Source organism: Stegodyphus dumicola, chromosome 7 (assembly GCF_044657685.1).
Source record: "Stegodyphus dumicola isolate Sdum_Otavi_A_Nest chromosome 7, ASM4465768v1".
NCBI classification, from domain to species: Eukaryota; Metazoa; Arthropoda; class Arachnida; order Araneae; family Eresidae; genus Stegodyphus; species Stegodyphus dumicola.
This window is the reverse complement of record NC_140774.1, coordinates 136,075,731-136,089,592: the sequence shown is the minus strand read 5'-3', so window position 1 is coordinate 136,089,592 and position 13,862 is coordinate 136,075,731. Positions and strand designations below refer to the sequence as shown.

The following is a 13,862-nucleotide window of genomic DNA, read 5'->3' as shown; positions in this document are numbered from 1 at the left end:
ATAAATAAATTACAAAAATTCGAAGTATAATTTCTTTTCCTTAAATGCCTTTAAGCAATAAAATTTGTGATTTGCTACTGTATAATATTCTTAGTATTCTGTTATAATTATTATGACAAAGAATTTTCACATAAGCAGCTTATAAGCTTTGAAACTCTGAGTTAAAATAACACGCCTAAAAAACATTATTAAGATTTAAAGCAACGAGAGCCAGCGTAATATTCATAAATGTGTAGGACTATTTCCAAAGCCTAAATATAGAGCCTCTTCAGCTGTATACGTGCAAGTGGCGTTTTGCAAGTGCAGTCTTTCAGTTCAAGTTAACTAGAACTGAAGGTTTTTATAAATATGAAGCGTTTCTAAAAAATATCATTCGTTTACGGAAAATGTTTTTTGAATAATTTTGGCTACAAAAAAAAAATCTCATTTTCCATTTTCCAGAAGTCTCAAATCGTATGGAGAAATTAAATGCTGTGCGGTGAATACGACACGAGTTACGATAGCGAATGGGGGGTGGGGGGCAATGGAATTGAAATGTCTATTTTCATGTAACAGGATACAGTCGCAGCTGTTTCATTTTTATGAAATCTACGAACAACATATCCACTACGCTAGTCGGTCTGTGGGAAAATGAAGTTGAATGAAATTATGGATTAATCAATATGCATAAAAGTTGAAATGACGTGAAGTTGCAAATAAATGAAAAATTCATGGCATAAGATCTGGATTAAATTCGAGAATAACTGGAGTAAAACTGAAATGAAATTGAGCCTCAGAGATTAAAACGTTCTATCAGAAATTGCAGAAATGCGTGATTAATTAACACCCTCTGAAGTTTTCTGTGATATGAGTACTGTTCCATCTTCATTAAAGAGAGCTTGAATATCACTCAATTGTTGAATTTTTTTCGGTCTCGCTAAAGGAGTTTTGAAGTTTCTCAACGACTTCGGCAGGCTGAGTAGAACCGACAAGATTATTATTAAAGAATGTTCTGTCCTTGATTTGCTGAGGCTTTTGTTGAGAATGGAATGTTATTTATTTCGCAACCTCTCTATGATAATGTGAGTTTTTCTAAATAATTCTCTGATTTCGGTTCAAGATCTTTAGTTAAGTTTCTTATAAAAGAGGCTATCACGAGACTTACGGTTCCCAACACACTTGCAGCACTCAAATGAGTGATAACATTCTATTTGAAGACGGTGAAACTGCTGTCAACTGAAGCATACCTTTTGAACACGCTCTCCTTGCTACCTTTCGAATTTAATTGGACATTTTAATCTTTCGACTTTAATTCGGACCAGTTTCAATCAGAAGTGATTTTTAAAATAAAGCTGTCTGTGGCCAAGCAAAGCAGCGTATGCATTGGTTCGTATAGTCACGTGATACCCGAAAGTAATGTGGAAATCGATCTAAATTTGAGGGTGGATCAGGTTCTAAGGTTTCCTGCCATCCTATAACAGACACCCCTAAACTCCTTTCCTATTACCTACCGCGTTAGACTGAATTACGTTTCGATCCAGCCAAGACACACTTAAAAAGATATATGATAGTATAGAGTGTAAAAGGAGACCATTCGAATCGTATTCAAAAGTAAATAGGCATCGTCAAGTCCTAATTGTGATGTTATTAATTTTGATAAGCTGACTTTAGTAATACCCTAATATTGTCTTCAAAAGTGATGATTTCGAATTTCGGTTCGGCCAAAACACATTTAAAAAACTATAGCATATCTGAAATATTACGGTAGAATGTGTGTGTTTTAATCGTTAATGTTGTGATCCGTTACATCGAATCCTAACAGAATTGGACCCAATTTTGATTCATTTAAATTTTTGTATACCATGACATTGCCAAATTATAAATGACTCTAATTACATCATTATCTTATGCTTACAGCTGTTGCATGTCCTAATCCTATGGAGGCTGAAAATACACTTTTGGTGGGAGCAAGAATTCAAGCGAGTTCATTTGCTCCTAACAGTTCTCCTTCACGCATTCCACTCAATACTGTCGGCGAGAATGGATTAAGCGGTGGATGGGTGCCAGAAGTAGAAGATCTACATCCTGTTTTAATGATAGAGCTTCCAGAACCTAAATTGCTCACTTCTATAAATATGCAAGGTAACCACAATGTCACATTAAAGAAAGGATTTCTGTTTTATTCCTTGCTTTATCTGTATTATCGGTTAATTTAAATCCAAAACCCATAGGAATGTTTTGTAAAATATGCAGTCACATCATAAATTAATAAATATTTTCATTCTGAGGTTCAGGTTCCTGACCTATTCAAGCTCGTGATAATCTTTCACTCGTGCCATTCTTATAAGATGATATCGTTACGTGCGTACCGGTTCGTAATGGATTGAATGCACACAGAACCGATGATAATTTAACAAAATTTATTTTCCCAAAAAAAGTACTTCATAGTTCTGAAACTTTTCACAAAAGTACCCGCACATCTCTTCTCTGTAGGATAGAGCAAAATCAGTAGTTGCCACTTCAAACGTTAACCACAAAGCGACGCGAAGAGCGTCCAAAGAGCCAAACTGGCACGGAGATCTCTGTGAATACATTAAAAGTCAGCTGTCAACTGAGAAACTGAGAACTTGTGTTATCTTCTTTCTTACATAGTTTTTCCCCGTGAACTGAGTAATTTCCAGTACCTTCCATTTCTGGAAATTGCTGGAAGGCATATACGGCTACAATTCGGGACCAGAGTGTCGCCAAATTTGGCTACTTTCGTCATTTGAGGAGAAAATTTAGTCACAAAACCATCGCCGCCTTCGTGATATCTCGCCAATTTAACAAAAATGCCATTTACCGCAATGTTAAAGAGGCTTGGCTCTGTAATCTTATTTTTTCGGTAAAGTTTCGCATTTCTTCAAATTTCTTAAGTTACATTATGCAAAATTGGTAGCAGTATTAAAATGTTGTCTTTTCACGTACTTCGCTAGGCCTGTTAGATCTTTCGGATTTCTAATTAACCGTCATTGCATCCTGACGACTCCAATATATTGCCATTACGACTTAGTGACTTGTTATTTTCAGAAACGTTTCAGTTATACTATATCATTCCATTTCTGAAAGGCTAATTTGGTAATGACCTTCAGTCGAGTGTAATTCTATCCCGCTGTCTTAACTAAAATCGTTTTCATTTCATCATTTTGATCAAGTCGTCATTCTTCTGTCCACCTAAAATTCATGCTTTCCGTCTGTTATGTTCCTAAATCTTTTTCTCCTCTCATGAAATATGTTCAAAGGTTGTTGATCGTTTCTTTCTCTGTGCCAAGGTTTAATATTAGAGAAGCGTTAAATTAGCAGTTATACTGCTTCATAAATAACCCATGGAGCTGCTGAAACTTTCACTATTGCAACTCCCCTGCACTGATCTCGTTTAATTCTGGCTCATGATTGGAATGTTTTTTCCGAGAATAATCTAATCACAAGACTGAATTGCGTAAAATTCAACGTAATTAACTTACCTCTGCATGTTTCTAGTAGAAGATAACAAGAACACTGAGCTCCTGAACTAAATGCAAAATAAATGAAGTTATTTTTAAATCTATTCTGCTGTGGGGTTAATTTAAATAAATGCATTGCATTTGTGTCATTCAGTACGTCGGAGCTTTACTGACAGATTTTAACATTCGAACCAATTTTTAAAATTGTTTCTTCTAAATATATATTTTGCAACTTTATTGTTAATATTTAATTTGCTTTACTTTGATTTAATTTTTTTTATTTGAGGCAAGAGCTTTAATGAAAACTTTCATTAACCTGACAGTTTGAAATTCATATTTGACATATTTATTAAATTTTTATTCCTATTAAATTACGTTATAATTATAACGCAATTTAATAGGATATATCTATATATCCTATGCAGTTTACTAAAAGTGTGTCGTTGTAGTTCAGTGAAATTTCACCATTGTAAATCATTAAATGATCTTCTAACATATGATACCTGTAAAACAACGTAAGTTAAAATATAAGAACTAAAAAAAAGATGACGCGATTACCACATAAAATATGATGAAACTTCAGAATTCAGTTTTAAGTAATTTATTTTAATTAAGATTTTCCCTGAGTCTCCTTGACTACATTTGCAGAGATGCAACATCCCAGTTTTCGAATTTATTTAGGTAATGTCATATTTTGTTTCGAAGATACCTGATTGTAGATCATTAAGCCATCTTTCTGGAATTTACGGATAATCTAGGTTTTGTGTCTCTGAACGTGAGCTATGCTGTCTGAAAATTTTGAAGCTAATGTCTCTGAACTATTGAGTGGCTTAGATTTAATTATGATATAGATTTTTTGGTCTGATTTGCAGAACATTTTAGTTCATAAGCAGCTATCTACCAGTATTCATCTGTTAAATCATATCTTTCCGTTGATAATAAATTTCATTACATATGTCTCACAAATGAAACACAAAATAAGAAAGAGATTTCAAAATACCACCTTGTACGATAAAAGTTTGATAATATCAATAAATGGGTAAATTCTATTCTCCTTATCTGATTGTTTGCCAGTAGCTACAATTGGGATAATTGGGTTGTAGAAAACAGCTTCAGATGTAACGACTATGCGTAACATTTCAGATGATACGCATAACTCTGCAAATCTCAAATTTTTTTAAAAGCTGTTGGAGCTTTTTATTTGGTATTTAAGTACAACAATGTGCTAGCGTAATTTATTTGGATTATTTGGGAACTTTCTTTCATAATTATGACAGGCGAATAATTGCGCAGGAAAAGCAATTCTGGGTTAATAGACAAAGACTTGCTTCTTTATATGTACAATAAATCATTCTGAATATCTGCTCTGAAATTAGACGCTGAATACAACATATGTTTCAAATGTAAGGGGACATTTAACTTAATTCTTATTCAAATTCTGAGAATCAATGTGTTACATAAAAATTGATTTCTCTATCTTAATTAATTACATTACAAGAAAGTTGATGAAAGAAAAAGAAAATCTTCAATAGAAAGTTAAGTCTTAAGACAGCGATATACTGTTTATCTGTATAATAAATAACGAATAAAATTCAGCTTGTCTCTTTTAATTAATAGGAATTACAAAGATCAATGTTTGTCAAAATACAGAAAACTTATTCCATATCTTTAAATAATTATTATCTTTCTAACAAATAACTGGAAGATTCCAGCTTTTGTGTTCCAATTAACAGAAGTGATCGTGATGGATGCTTTTCAATGCATATAACAGTGATTTGTTATCTTTAAATTCAAATAACTTCTGCTTCAAATTTCTTTACTCTTGATGAAGAGGGACCTGTACCTGTTTGCCCTCGAAATTAATTAGAGTCCTCGACTAAATCTACACCAAACAAGTTTGTAATTTTGTGAACTCTGCTTCATTTGTTTGTTTTTAAACTAGCATAGTATTATTACTTTTCTCATTCTTCTTTATCTCTAATAAATAAAATGGTTTACAAAATGTAAAAAAATTCTGAAATTAAAACGTCCAAGGTATGGTGTTATTGGCTGCAGATAATGATTCTCGGGATGAAGTACATGTGAGCTGTGACTATAATTTAAGAAACATATTGTACAACTTTTATAATATTTGATAGCAGTACTGTTTTTTCTCTGAAATTCTGAATTTAACGTTGCTCGACTGCAATGAACTTGATAGAAATATTTCTGAAATAATGAAAAGGTATGCTCACGTGTTGAGTCTTTTATTCAGCGTTCACCTTTCGGAGAATATTGATAAGCATAATTATGACATTTTTTAAACAAACTGAATCTTCAAACAAACCTTAAAAATGTCACTGTTGCAATTTATTCTGCAGTACAGAGTTAAAATTCTTTCAATACAAAATGGCCGTTTCTTCAGGAGAAACGCCTTTGGTGTTGATGTTTGATTTTCCATTTTTATATAAATAGTTGCAAAAGTAGCCTACCCTTGAGCATTTTATTTTCAGGAAATTCTTGAAATAATCAGTGGACACTGCTTAATGTTATCGCTCTATCATTCTGATATTGCTAAAGATCTGTCGAAGTCTCTACTGTTTGTATAAGGAAACATGAAAAATAACTTCGCAGAGAACCGAACCACGGAACCCTGGAATACGCGCCCAGCGTGCAGACCACCACACCACGAAGGCATGCCAAGAAGGCGGGAGAAATACCTTATATACTCCCTCTTTTAAGGGGCGATTGGGATTTTTAGGGAATCCAGTCGCCAAATCCTGGGTGGGGAAAATCATCATCCACCACTCTTTTAGTTCGGGCGCCACTTGTAGCGTCATTAGGTAATTTGGAAGCAGGAAAGACGAAAAATTTGCAACGCCTTCACCAGGAATCGAACCACGGATCTCTGGAGCTAAGCGTGCAGACCACCACATCGCGAAGGCATGCCAAGAAGGCGGAAGAAATATCTTATAAGTTCGCCAAATAAGGTCAAAACATACTGTAAAAATTTTCAAAAAAGAATTGTAGAAGGACAGAGAAACGTAGCTGCACAGCTTGGTTTCGATTTCAGTTAACTATCTAAAACTAAACCAAAAAAACGACGTTAGGCTAATGTAGATTTTGAATAACTCCATCAATTTGATGGCGATCGGACACAAGTCTGCTTTTTTTTCTTTAGATGTAAAAGAAAATATGCAGAATTTTTTTCTTTGAAAATACAAATTCTTTGAAAGCATCTACGACAAATTAAGGTTACTTTTTTCGCTTAATTTCAAATTTTACAAATATGTTCTCTTACGGTAAAGGATGCTTTCTGAATATTAAGATTAGGGTACAGAATCGGGCAAATAATTTATATAAACTTTATGAACAGTTCATAAATGAGCTTTTGCATTTAATTATTAAGATGCTGTTAAAATACCTGCTTATATACTTCTTCATATCTTCTTAAAAGATATTTTTCCTACCATTGAATGTTATCATTCGGTTAATGTTATCAAAATAGCCGTGGTTAGTTATGGAAACAATAAGCGGCGCCTACTGTAATATAATCACTATGAATTCGGTCTAGTTTAGAATACATTTTTACTTTCCATTTTATTAGCTATTTATATTAACTGTTTTTATTCTGTTGATTTTCTCTGTGAACCAGATAACAAAGCTAATGCAAAATGCTTGAGTTTTAACTAAACCTGATTTTCTATTTGATATTGTTAGCTTTTTAATCCGGAAACCTTTAAAATTCATATTTTTAAATTTCTGTTATAAAAACTTAATAAAGCATAGAATGCGGCAGACATTTATTTTTCAGAATTCAGAATGATAGTGACAGAACTTTGCCGTAATCATTCTTTCAAAAAACGTTCTTAAATATTTTTAAACCAAACAGGTTATTAAATTTAGTTTTCTTTCGTAAAATTTATCTTTTTCTTTCTCTTGATACTTTATTATTTAGTTATAATTTTAACCTTTTAATTAGCTATAAAAAGTGATAAGCTAAGCCTAATAAGTTTCTTTTAAGCAAACAACTTCAGACTAGAAGTTAGGTTTTTTTCAAGCATGCTCGATGGATTGAATTTTTAATTTTCCAGTTACACGATTTCTAGAGAAACTTCTAACGGTCTTCCACTTGAGAATTCCAGGAATATGTGTTTTATTTCTAAATGGTATTTAATTCAGTTTGAAAGAATAATTTTAAGGAATTAGTTATCCAGAAATATATAATTTACCGTGAAAGAGAATTTTTAAAAAAAAAGATAAATTTTTAAAAGATACCGTATGAATAAATAGAGTTTATTTCTAAACCTAATTCAAGGTAAAAATAGATGTATTAAAAAATGTGTGTTTACTAAATTAACGTTTTAAACTGTATTAATAGGAATGGTTAGAGAATTAATGCTTGAATGATTTGGTCACAATGGGAAATTACAGTGATCATTTATCGCTTTCTCTCGAAGAAATCCGTTTGTGCATTCAAAAAGAAGGAGAAAAAAACACGCGAAATCTTCTATGAACGTGAAGAAAAAAGCATTCTAAATTAGAGTTTTTGTTCTTCGCATGGCATCATAATTGCTTTAAGTGTTTTTTCATAATACAAAGAATCCTCCCTTGGTGACTACTTTTTTATGACCGAGCATCGTCGAAAACGATCGGTATTTCTGATAAATAAACAAATAATGGTGCTGAAGAACGCTTTTCTTAAGCAATCACTTCTGAAAAAAAGAACGCATTTGCTATCCTGAGCGATCGCCTTAAAGACGATTCATAATATTGTATTTTGCTAATTTATATACAAGGTGTGGCTATTAATTTCCAGGACTGCTCTAATAACACCAGAAATGATGATGTGAAAAACGTAAACTTTTATTTAATATGTTTCGAAGTAATCCCCATCTGCCGTAATACACTTCTGTGCTCGGCTGTATAAGTTCTGGAAGCAACTTTTTAAGTCCTCTTTCGGAAGACTCTTCAGTGTCGATGTCACATTCTTCTTGATGTCTTCAACATCCACAAAGACATCCTTTGATCACAGTTTTGAGTTTGGGAATGTTCGATCGTACTCTCCTGACTTGGTCACCGCAGACTTCGTTTTGTTTCCCAAACTCAAAACTGTGATCAAAGGAACACGCTTTGTGAATGTTGAAGACATCAAGAAGAACGTGACGTCGACATTGAAGAGCCTTCCGAAAGAAAACGTTAAAAGCTGTTTCCACAACTTATACAGCCGAGCACAAAAGTGTGTTACGACCGATGGGGATTACTTCGAAACATATTAAAAGGTTAAGTTTTTCACATCATCTGTTCTGGTGTTATTACAGCAGTCCTGAAAATTAATAGCCACACCTTGTAGTTACATTGCGTATTCATATTATATTATTGTAGAAGTTATTACTGAACACTCTCCTATTAAACTATATATAGTCACCTCTCAGCGCAGATTCTCCTCTGTATGAGCGAAAGACGCCGATAACCTATGACTGTATACATTAACAAGAAACAGTTGTAGTATCAAATTTAAACTTTATCTTAAATTTAGACGTTTTAATATCTTTTATCTTGTTATTTAATTACATTTTTCTTTGATTTAAGGAAGAGAAGATGAAGAAAATTGGGTGAAAAGCCTGAGAGTAATAGCAAGTATAAATAACAGTACATGGCTACCGGTTTTTGGTTCTGATGGAGATGAGGTATGTTTCTGAAATTATTCTAATTAATTCGTCTAATGCAATTATGTTTATGTGCATATAAACGCTTATTTGGATTTTCCAAACAGAAAGTTTTAGGAACACTGTAGTTTCTTTTAAATTTTTACAAATTTGTTCAGTTTATGTTGCAGTGCAAGTAAAAGTTAGCAATGCATAGTATTTTGTAAAAATAATTTTTTGAAAACATTTATTTTCTGCTAATAGAATGAGTAACAGAAAGGTTTTGAAAATTTTCCTTTATAGTTCTCCTGACCCTAATTCATGTGTAAGTAAATATCGCAATTTCACTTGACAATTTCACTTCCTGACCCTAATTCATAATTACCATTTACCCCATTTACGATCTGACTCCTTTTCCTCTCCTATTTTCGCCTTCGGCTCTTCTTCTTAGGACTCTATATGCCTCACCAATGATCGAGTATACCGCCGAATACTGGAAGCTGGACAAATTTTCGAACCCATGCGAACAGGCTGGCTTTGTGGATGTTTTCTATGATTTTCCCTATGTGCATCTTTCCTCTTAGGCAGATAGCCCTCGCTTACTTTACCATTTTCAAATAATCTAAACGCTAGATTTTAAGGAACATTGCTGTTGATTCTTCTTTTCTGTCCCAAGCACCCTGTTGATGTAAAGAATTTTTCTAATTTACAAATTATATCTTTATTTTTTGTTGTAGTATCGTATTCATGAAAAAGACAGCGCAGGAAATTGTGTGTTCATTTAATGTTCTAGGGTAGGTGTTCCCAAACATTTTCAGTTGAATTTCACTTACAGGTTTAATATTTTGTCATGGTGCCTAGTCGTCTTCAATGTCGTGTTGTACAAGGTTTGTGCTTTACAACCTGCTTACTACATAATGTCATAGCAAATCACAACACTTCATTAAATACCACTGTATATTGATCAGGCACAGAAATGAAAACAACCATAATCTGTGGCTCATATAGGTATATATTGAACTGATATTCTCCACAAGAATATTATATTATTTTTATTAAAGAAAAATAGAAAAAAATCGATGGGATGGTGAGCTTGCTGATCTTCGCAAAGTGTTTCGAAACGAGGGATAAGACTTGACACTGCCACTCTCATTTTTTGCTCCACGTTGATCTTTAAACGATATTTGTTCATTACAGCTACAGCTGAAAATCCAGTTTCACATAAGTATGATGTTGCAAAAGGAATGAGAATCCTTAAAGCTTTTGAACTTAGAGTTGGATATTCATTTTTTATGATTATCCAAAACCCCACCAAATCAGAACAAGCGAATTTTGTTTCAAGGTTGTTGTCGCAAGAGAGTTCAATGAGACTTTCTTCATCTTGTGAAGTGAATTCTGGTGGAGCTTGAGCGTGGAAAGGATTTTGGATCCACGGATATTTCTCGATATTTTCTTCCGTAAAGTATTTTGCAAACCATTCAGTGAGCTTCGAAAGGTGTTCCTTGAACAGTCCGAAAGAGACAGCAATTTTTAAGAGACAACCATAAAAGTGTAAACAGGAGCGCCTCGCCGTGCCCCTGTTTACTCTTCACGGCATCCCAGGGCGCCACGCCTACTTTGGGAACCCCTGTTCTAGGTGATATTTGTAGGAGACGTTAATGATTATTAATGAATTTCTCACGAAATTTTTAAAAAATGTGTTTTGAAAAATATTTTAAATTATGATAGATTGTTATTTATTCTTGTGCGTGCTGTACAATTACTTTATAACTTCAATACTTTTCTAACAAATGTTGTCTGTCAGTTGTTATACATGTGAAAAGAAGAAAATAACTTAAGGCTGATAAAGCATCACTTTTCATAAAATCTCTTCATTTTTTTGCTCCAATCCCTTAAAATATTTCTCAAGAACATTAAAATTAATGCATTCATTTAAAAAAAATGTCGTTAAAATTATTAGTAATGGTGATACAAAGGAATCTGCTCGTGGCATTTGAACTAGATGACTTTCTGTTGAAGCATCAAAAATTACCATCACACTATCTAAGACACTATCAATTGAAAGTACTTTATGTAATTTAAATATTACTTAAACATTTAACTTCGAATTTCTTGCTAATTTCTGGAGAGGTGGGCTCTTGGCGTTTGCATCTAAAGTAATTTTAAGTTTTTTGCAATTATGCAGAATTTCAGAGAATTCAGTTAAGTTAAGAGCTTTTCGTTTAAGCTCTTCCATTGTTTTGTTTTAGACGGTGTAAAAATATTCTATAAAAAGTCAGTGTAAGATAACATATAAATCCTTAAATAATTCAGCTCTTATTTCTAGTTAATAATTAATACTCAAGAATTATGAGCGTCCAGTAAACATTAAGAACAAATTAAAGATAGAAATACAATACAGTATGTAAGGACTTTTTATGTACCTTATTTTCTCCTCCCTTTTTTCGCACTGATTTTATCGTCCGAACAGCGAGAGGGGGAATTATGTTAATAATTTAATGTCGAGTTTACCTGTCAGATATCCCTTTCTTATCTGGAGCCAAATGTGTTCGATTAAGAGTGACATATGAAGGTAGAGTGAATACCCTACTAGTAGATTTCTGTGTTCATTTCAGTCAACGTTATTATGCCTTAGATGGATACCATTATGAACACCTGGATTTTCGCTAAGTTTTAATTCCGCGAACCTAGAACCTCATATCTAAATCACGATAATTCTACTTGTAATTATAATTGATATCCCAGAAATTTTCTCTTGAATATTAGTATTTGCTAGCAGATGTTATTGCGCTTAGTGCACACGAGGTTGCAACCGTATATCTCCAAGCAAACCTTCCTAAATTCTTACAACACACCGGATTGTAGTACTTATTATGACCAGCATTTTTTATCATAACGGTAACTATACTGTTTACCGAAGTTTCTAATATTAAATTTCTCATCACCTTAATTATCATAACATATTTTCCCCAGACGTAATTCGCAGTTAGTTTGTGTAAAATTGTAATTGGAATTTAAACACTAACTAAATTGTATTCGTATCTTAAATGAGCTGCAAAGCTAGTATTTTAAATAAAAGGAACTGTAAAGTCTAATATTGTTGTGCCTATCATTTGTCACCATAGCGCTTAATATACAGTTCCATTAATTACGTTCATTTATTATGGTTTCTCAGCATTACTAACTGCTTTTGCATTACTAACTTTCCACAAAAGATCGAGTTGAATTACTTTATTTTAACAAAGCATACTCTAAAGTTATGAGTTATTAACGTGATGCCTTTATCATGTTTTAAGAGAAGAAGTTCTATGAAAGATGTTCTAAGAGAAACAAGCCGTTATTTATTTACAAACGTATTTTTCCCTTTCATGTAATTTTCACATTGCCATTTTAACACTCATTCTGGTTTGGTTTGATTTAGTTCATTACGGCAAAGCACACGAGGATCTAGCACTATCTGCCAAAGGGAAAGGGATGCAAAGCACTATCTGCCTAAGGAAAGGCATGCCTTCGTGGAGGACATTTCAAGGGATACTTTCTCTAACACATGGCGAAAAATAAGAAAACGCCCAGCCCATTCGCCGGGATTTGAACCTTGGACCGAACTGCCATTGTTCAGTGACTCGCAAGGCTCTGGAAATGTTTAGGTATTCACGCAATTTTCAAGAAGCCGTTCAGGCTGTTCAGAAAGCAAGCTTGCCTAAATTTTAAAATCAATTCGTGCACTTAGTGGTTGTTTTCATCTTACTTAACTGATTTTCCCGTGAATTTTCCGCGCATGAGCTCAGACTGATGAAGCATTAATAATGAAAAGCTTCAAGAAAATGACGATATCGAATGCGCTTGATGGTTCTGACAAACTGAACAGGACAAAGAAAATAGTAACGACGGCTGCGACCTTCAAACTGTAGCAGACGACACAGACAGCATTTCCAGTAGTATTCAATATTTGAGGCCTAGGAAGTAACAATGAAAACAACTATAAGAGCGGGTGAGAGTCGGGACACAAGGAAACAGAATTGAAGATATTGTGTTAAAATATTGTATTATTAATATTATTATGTATTCGACTGGAATGTAAGTTTTCATTACAGTAGATAATATTATGATAATAAATGAAAGTTTATCTATGAATATTTTTCTTTGTTAAATTCTTATTATAAAGAACTTAAAATATACACATAATTTTCTCATGATCAAATTAGTAAAAAGAGAAGAAATTCACGAATAAATACGATATATATAAGCAAAACCATGGTTCAACCAGCTATTCAACCACAGCAAATAAAATCTCGGAATTATCAACCCTTTAATTATTGAATAACTAATCGATCTTTTGCCTTGAAGAATTAACAGTTCTTTTTCGTGTGTTTCGATTTAAATTTAGTTTGGCATTATTTGATGATTTTGCCCACGTGCAATGGGAATATGAGCCGCTTTTTACCACCATCTGTGGGCGAGTGGTTAAGACAGCTGAATGCTAGCAGTAGCTCGACCTGGGTTCGAACCTAAGTGAACGGGCTGGCCGCAGTGTTGGTTTTCGTGGTTTCTCCCATGTGTATGAATGAATGAAAGCTACTTTTCCTTAAAACGTCTTACACGAATACATCCCACATTAGACAATTAACACTTGTTTGCTTTGTTTTATTTAAATAACCTTACCTAAGAAGCCAGTTTTTTTTAGAATTTTTCCATGAAAGTATCAGTCCTGTTAGACATATAGCTCCAGTGTGCTTTCCCATAATGAAATAATAGTTTCTCATAATGAAATAAC

At 33.3% G+C, this 13,862-nt stretch overlaps 1 protein-coding gene across 3 annotated transcripts in view; it reads left to right on the top strand.

The window, feature by feature from the left end:
• LOC118189478 (hemocytin-like) overlaps positions 1 to 13,862 on the top strand; it is a 728,690-nt gene that overhangs the window by 562,627 nt on the left and 152,201 nt on the right. For all 3 annotated transcript variants that reach the window (XM_085820839.1, XM_085820840.1, XM_085820838.1), the window contains exons 71-72: positions 1,897 to 2,121; positions 9,033 to 9,130. In XM_085820839.1, coding sequence (XP_085676965.1) covers positions 1,897 to 2,121; positions 9,033 to 9,130 — 323 coding nt within the window. The remainder of the gene's footprint in view (positions 1 to 1,896; positions 2,122 to 9,032; positions 9,131 to 13,862) is intronic.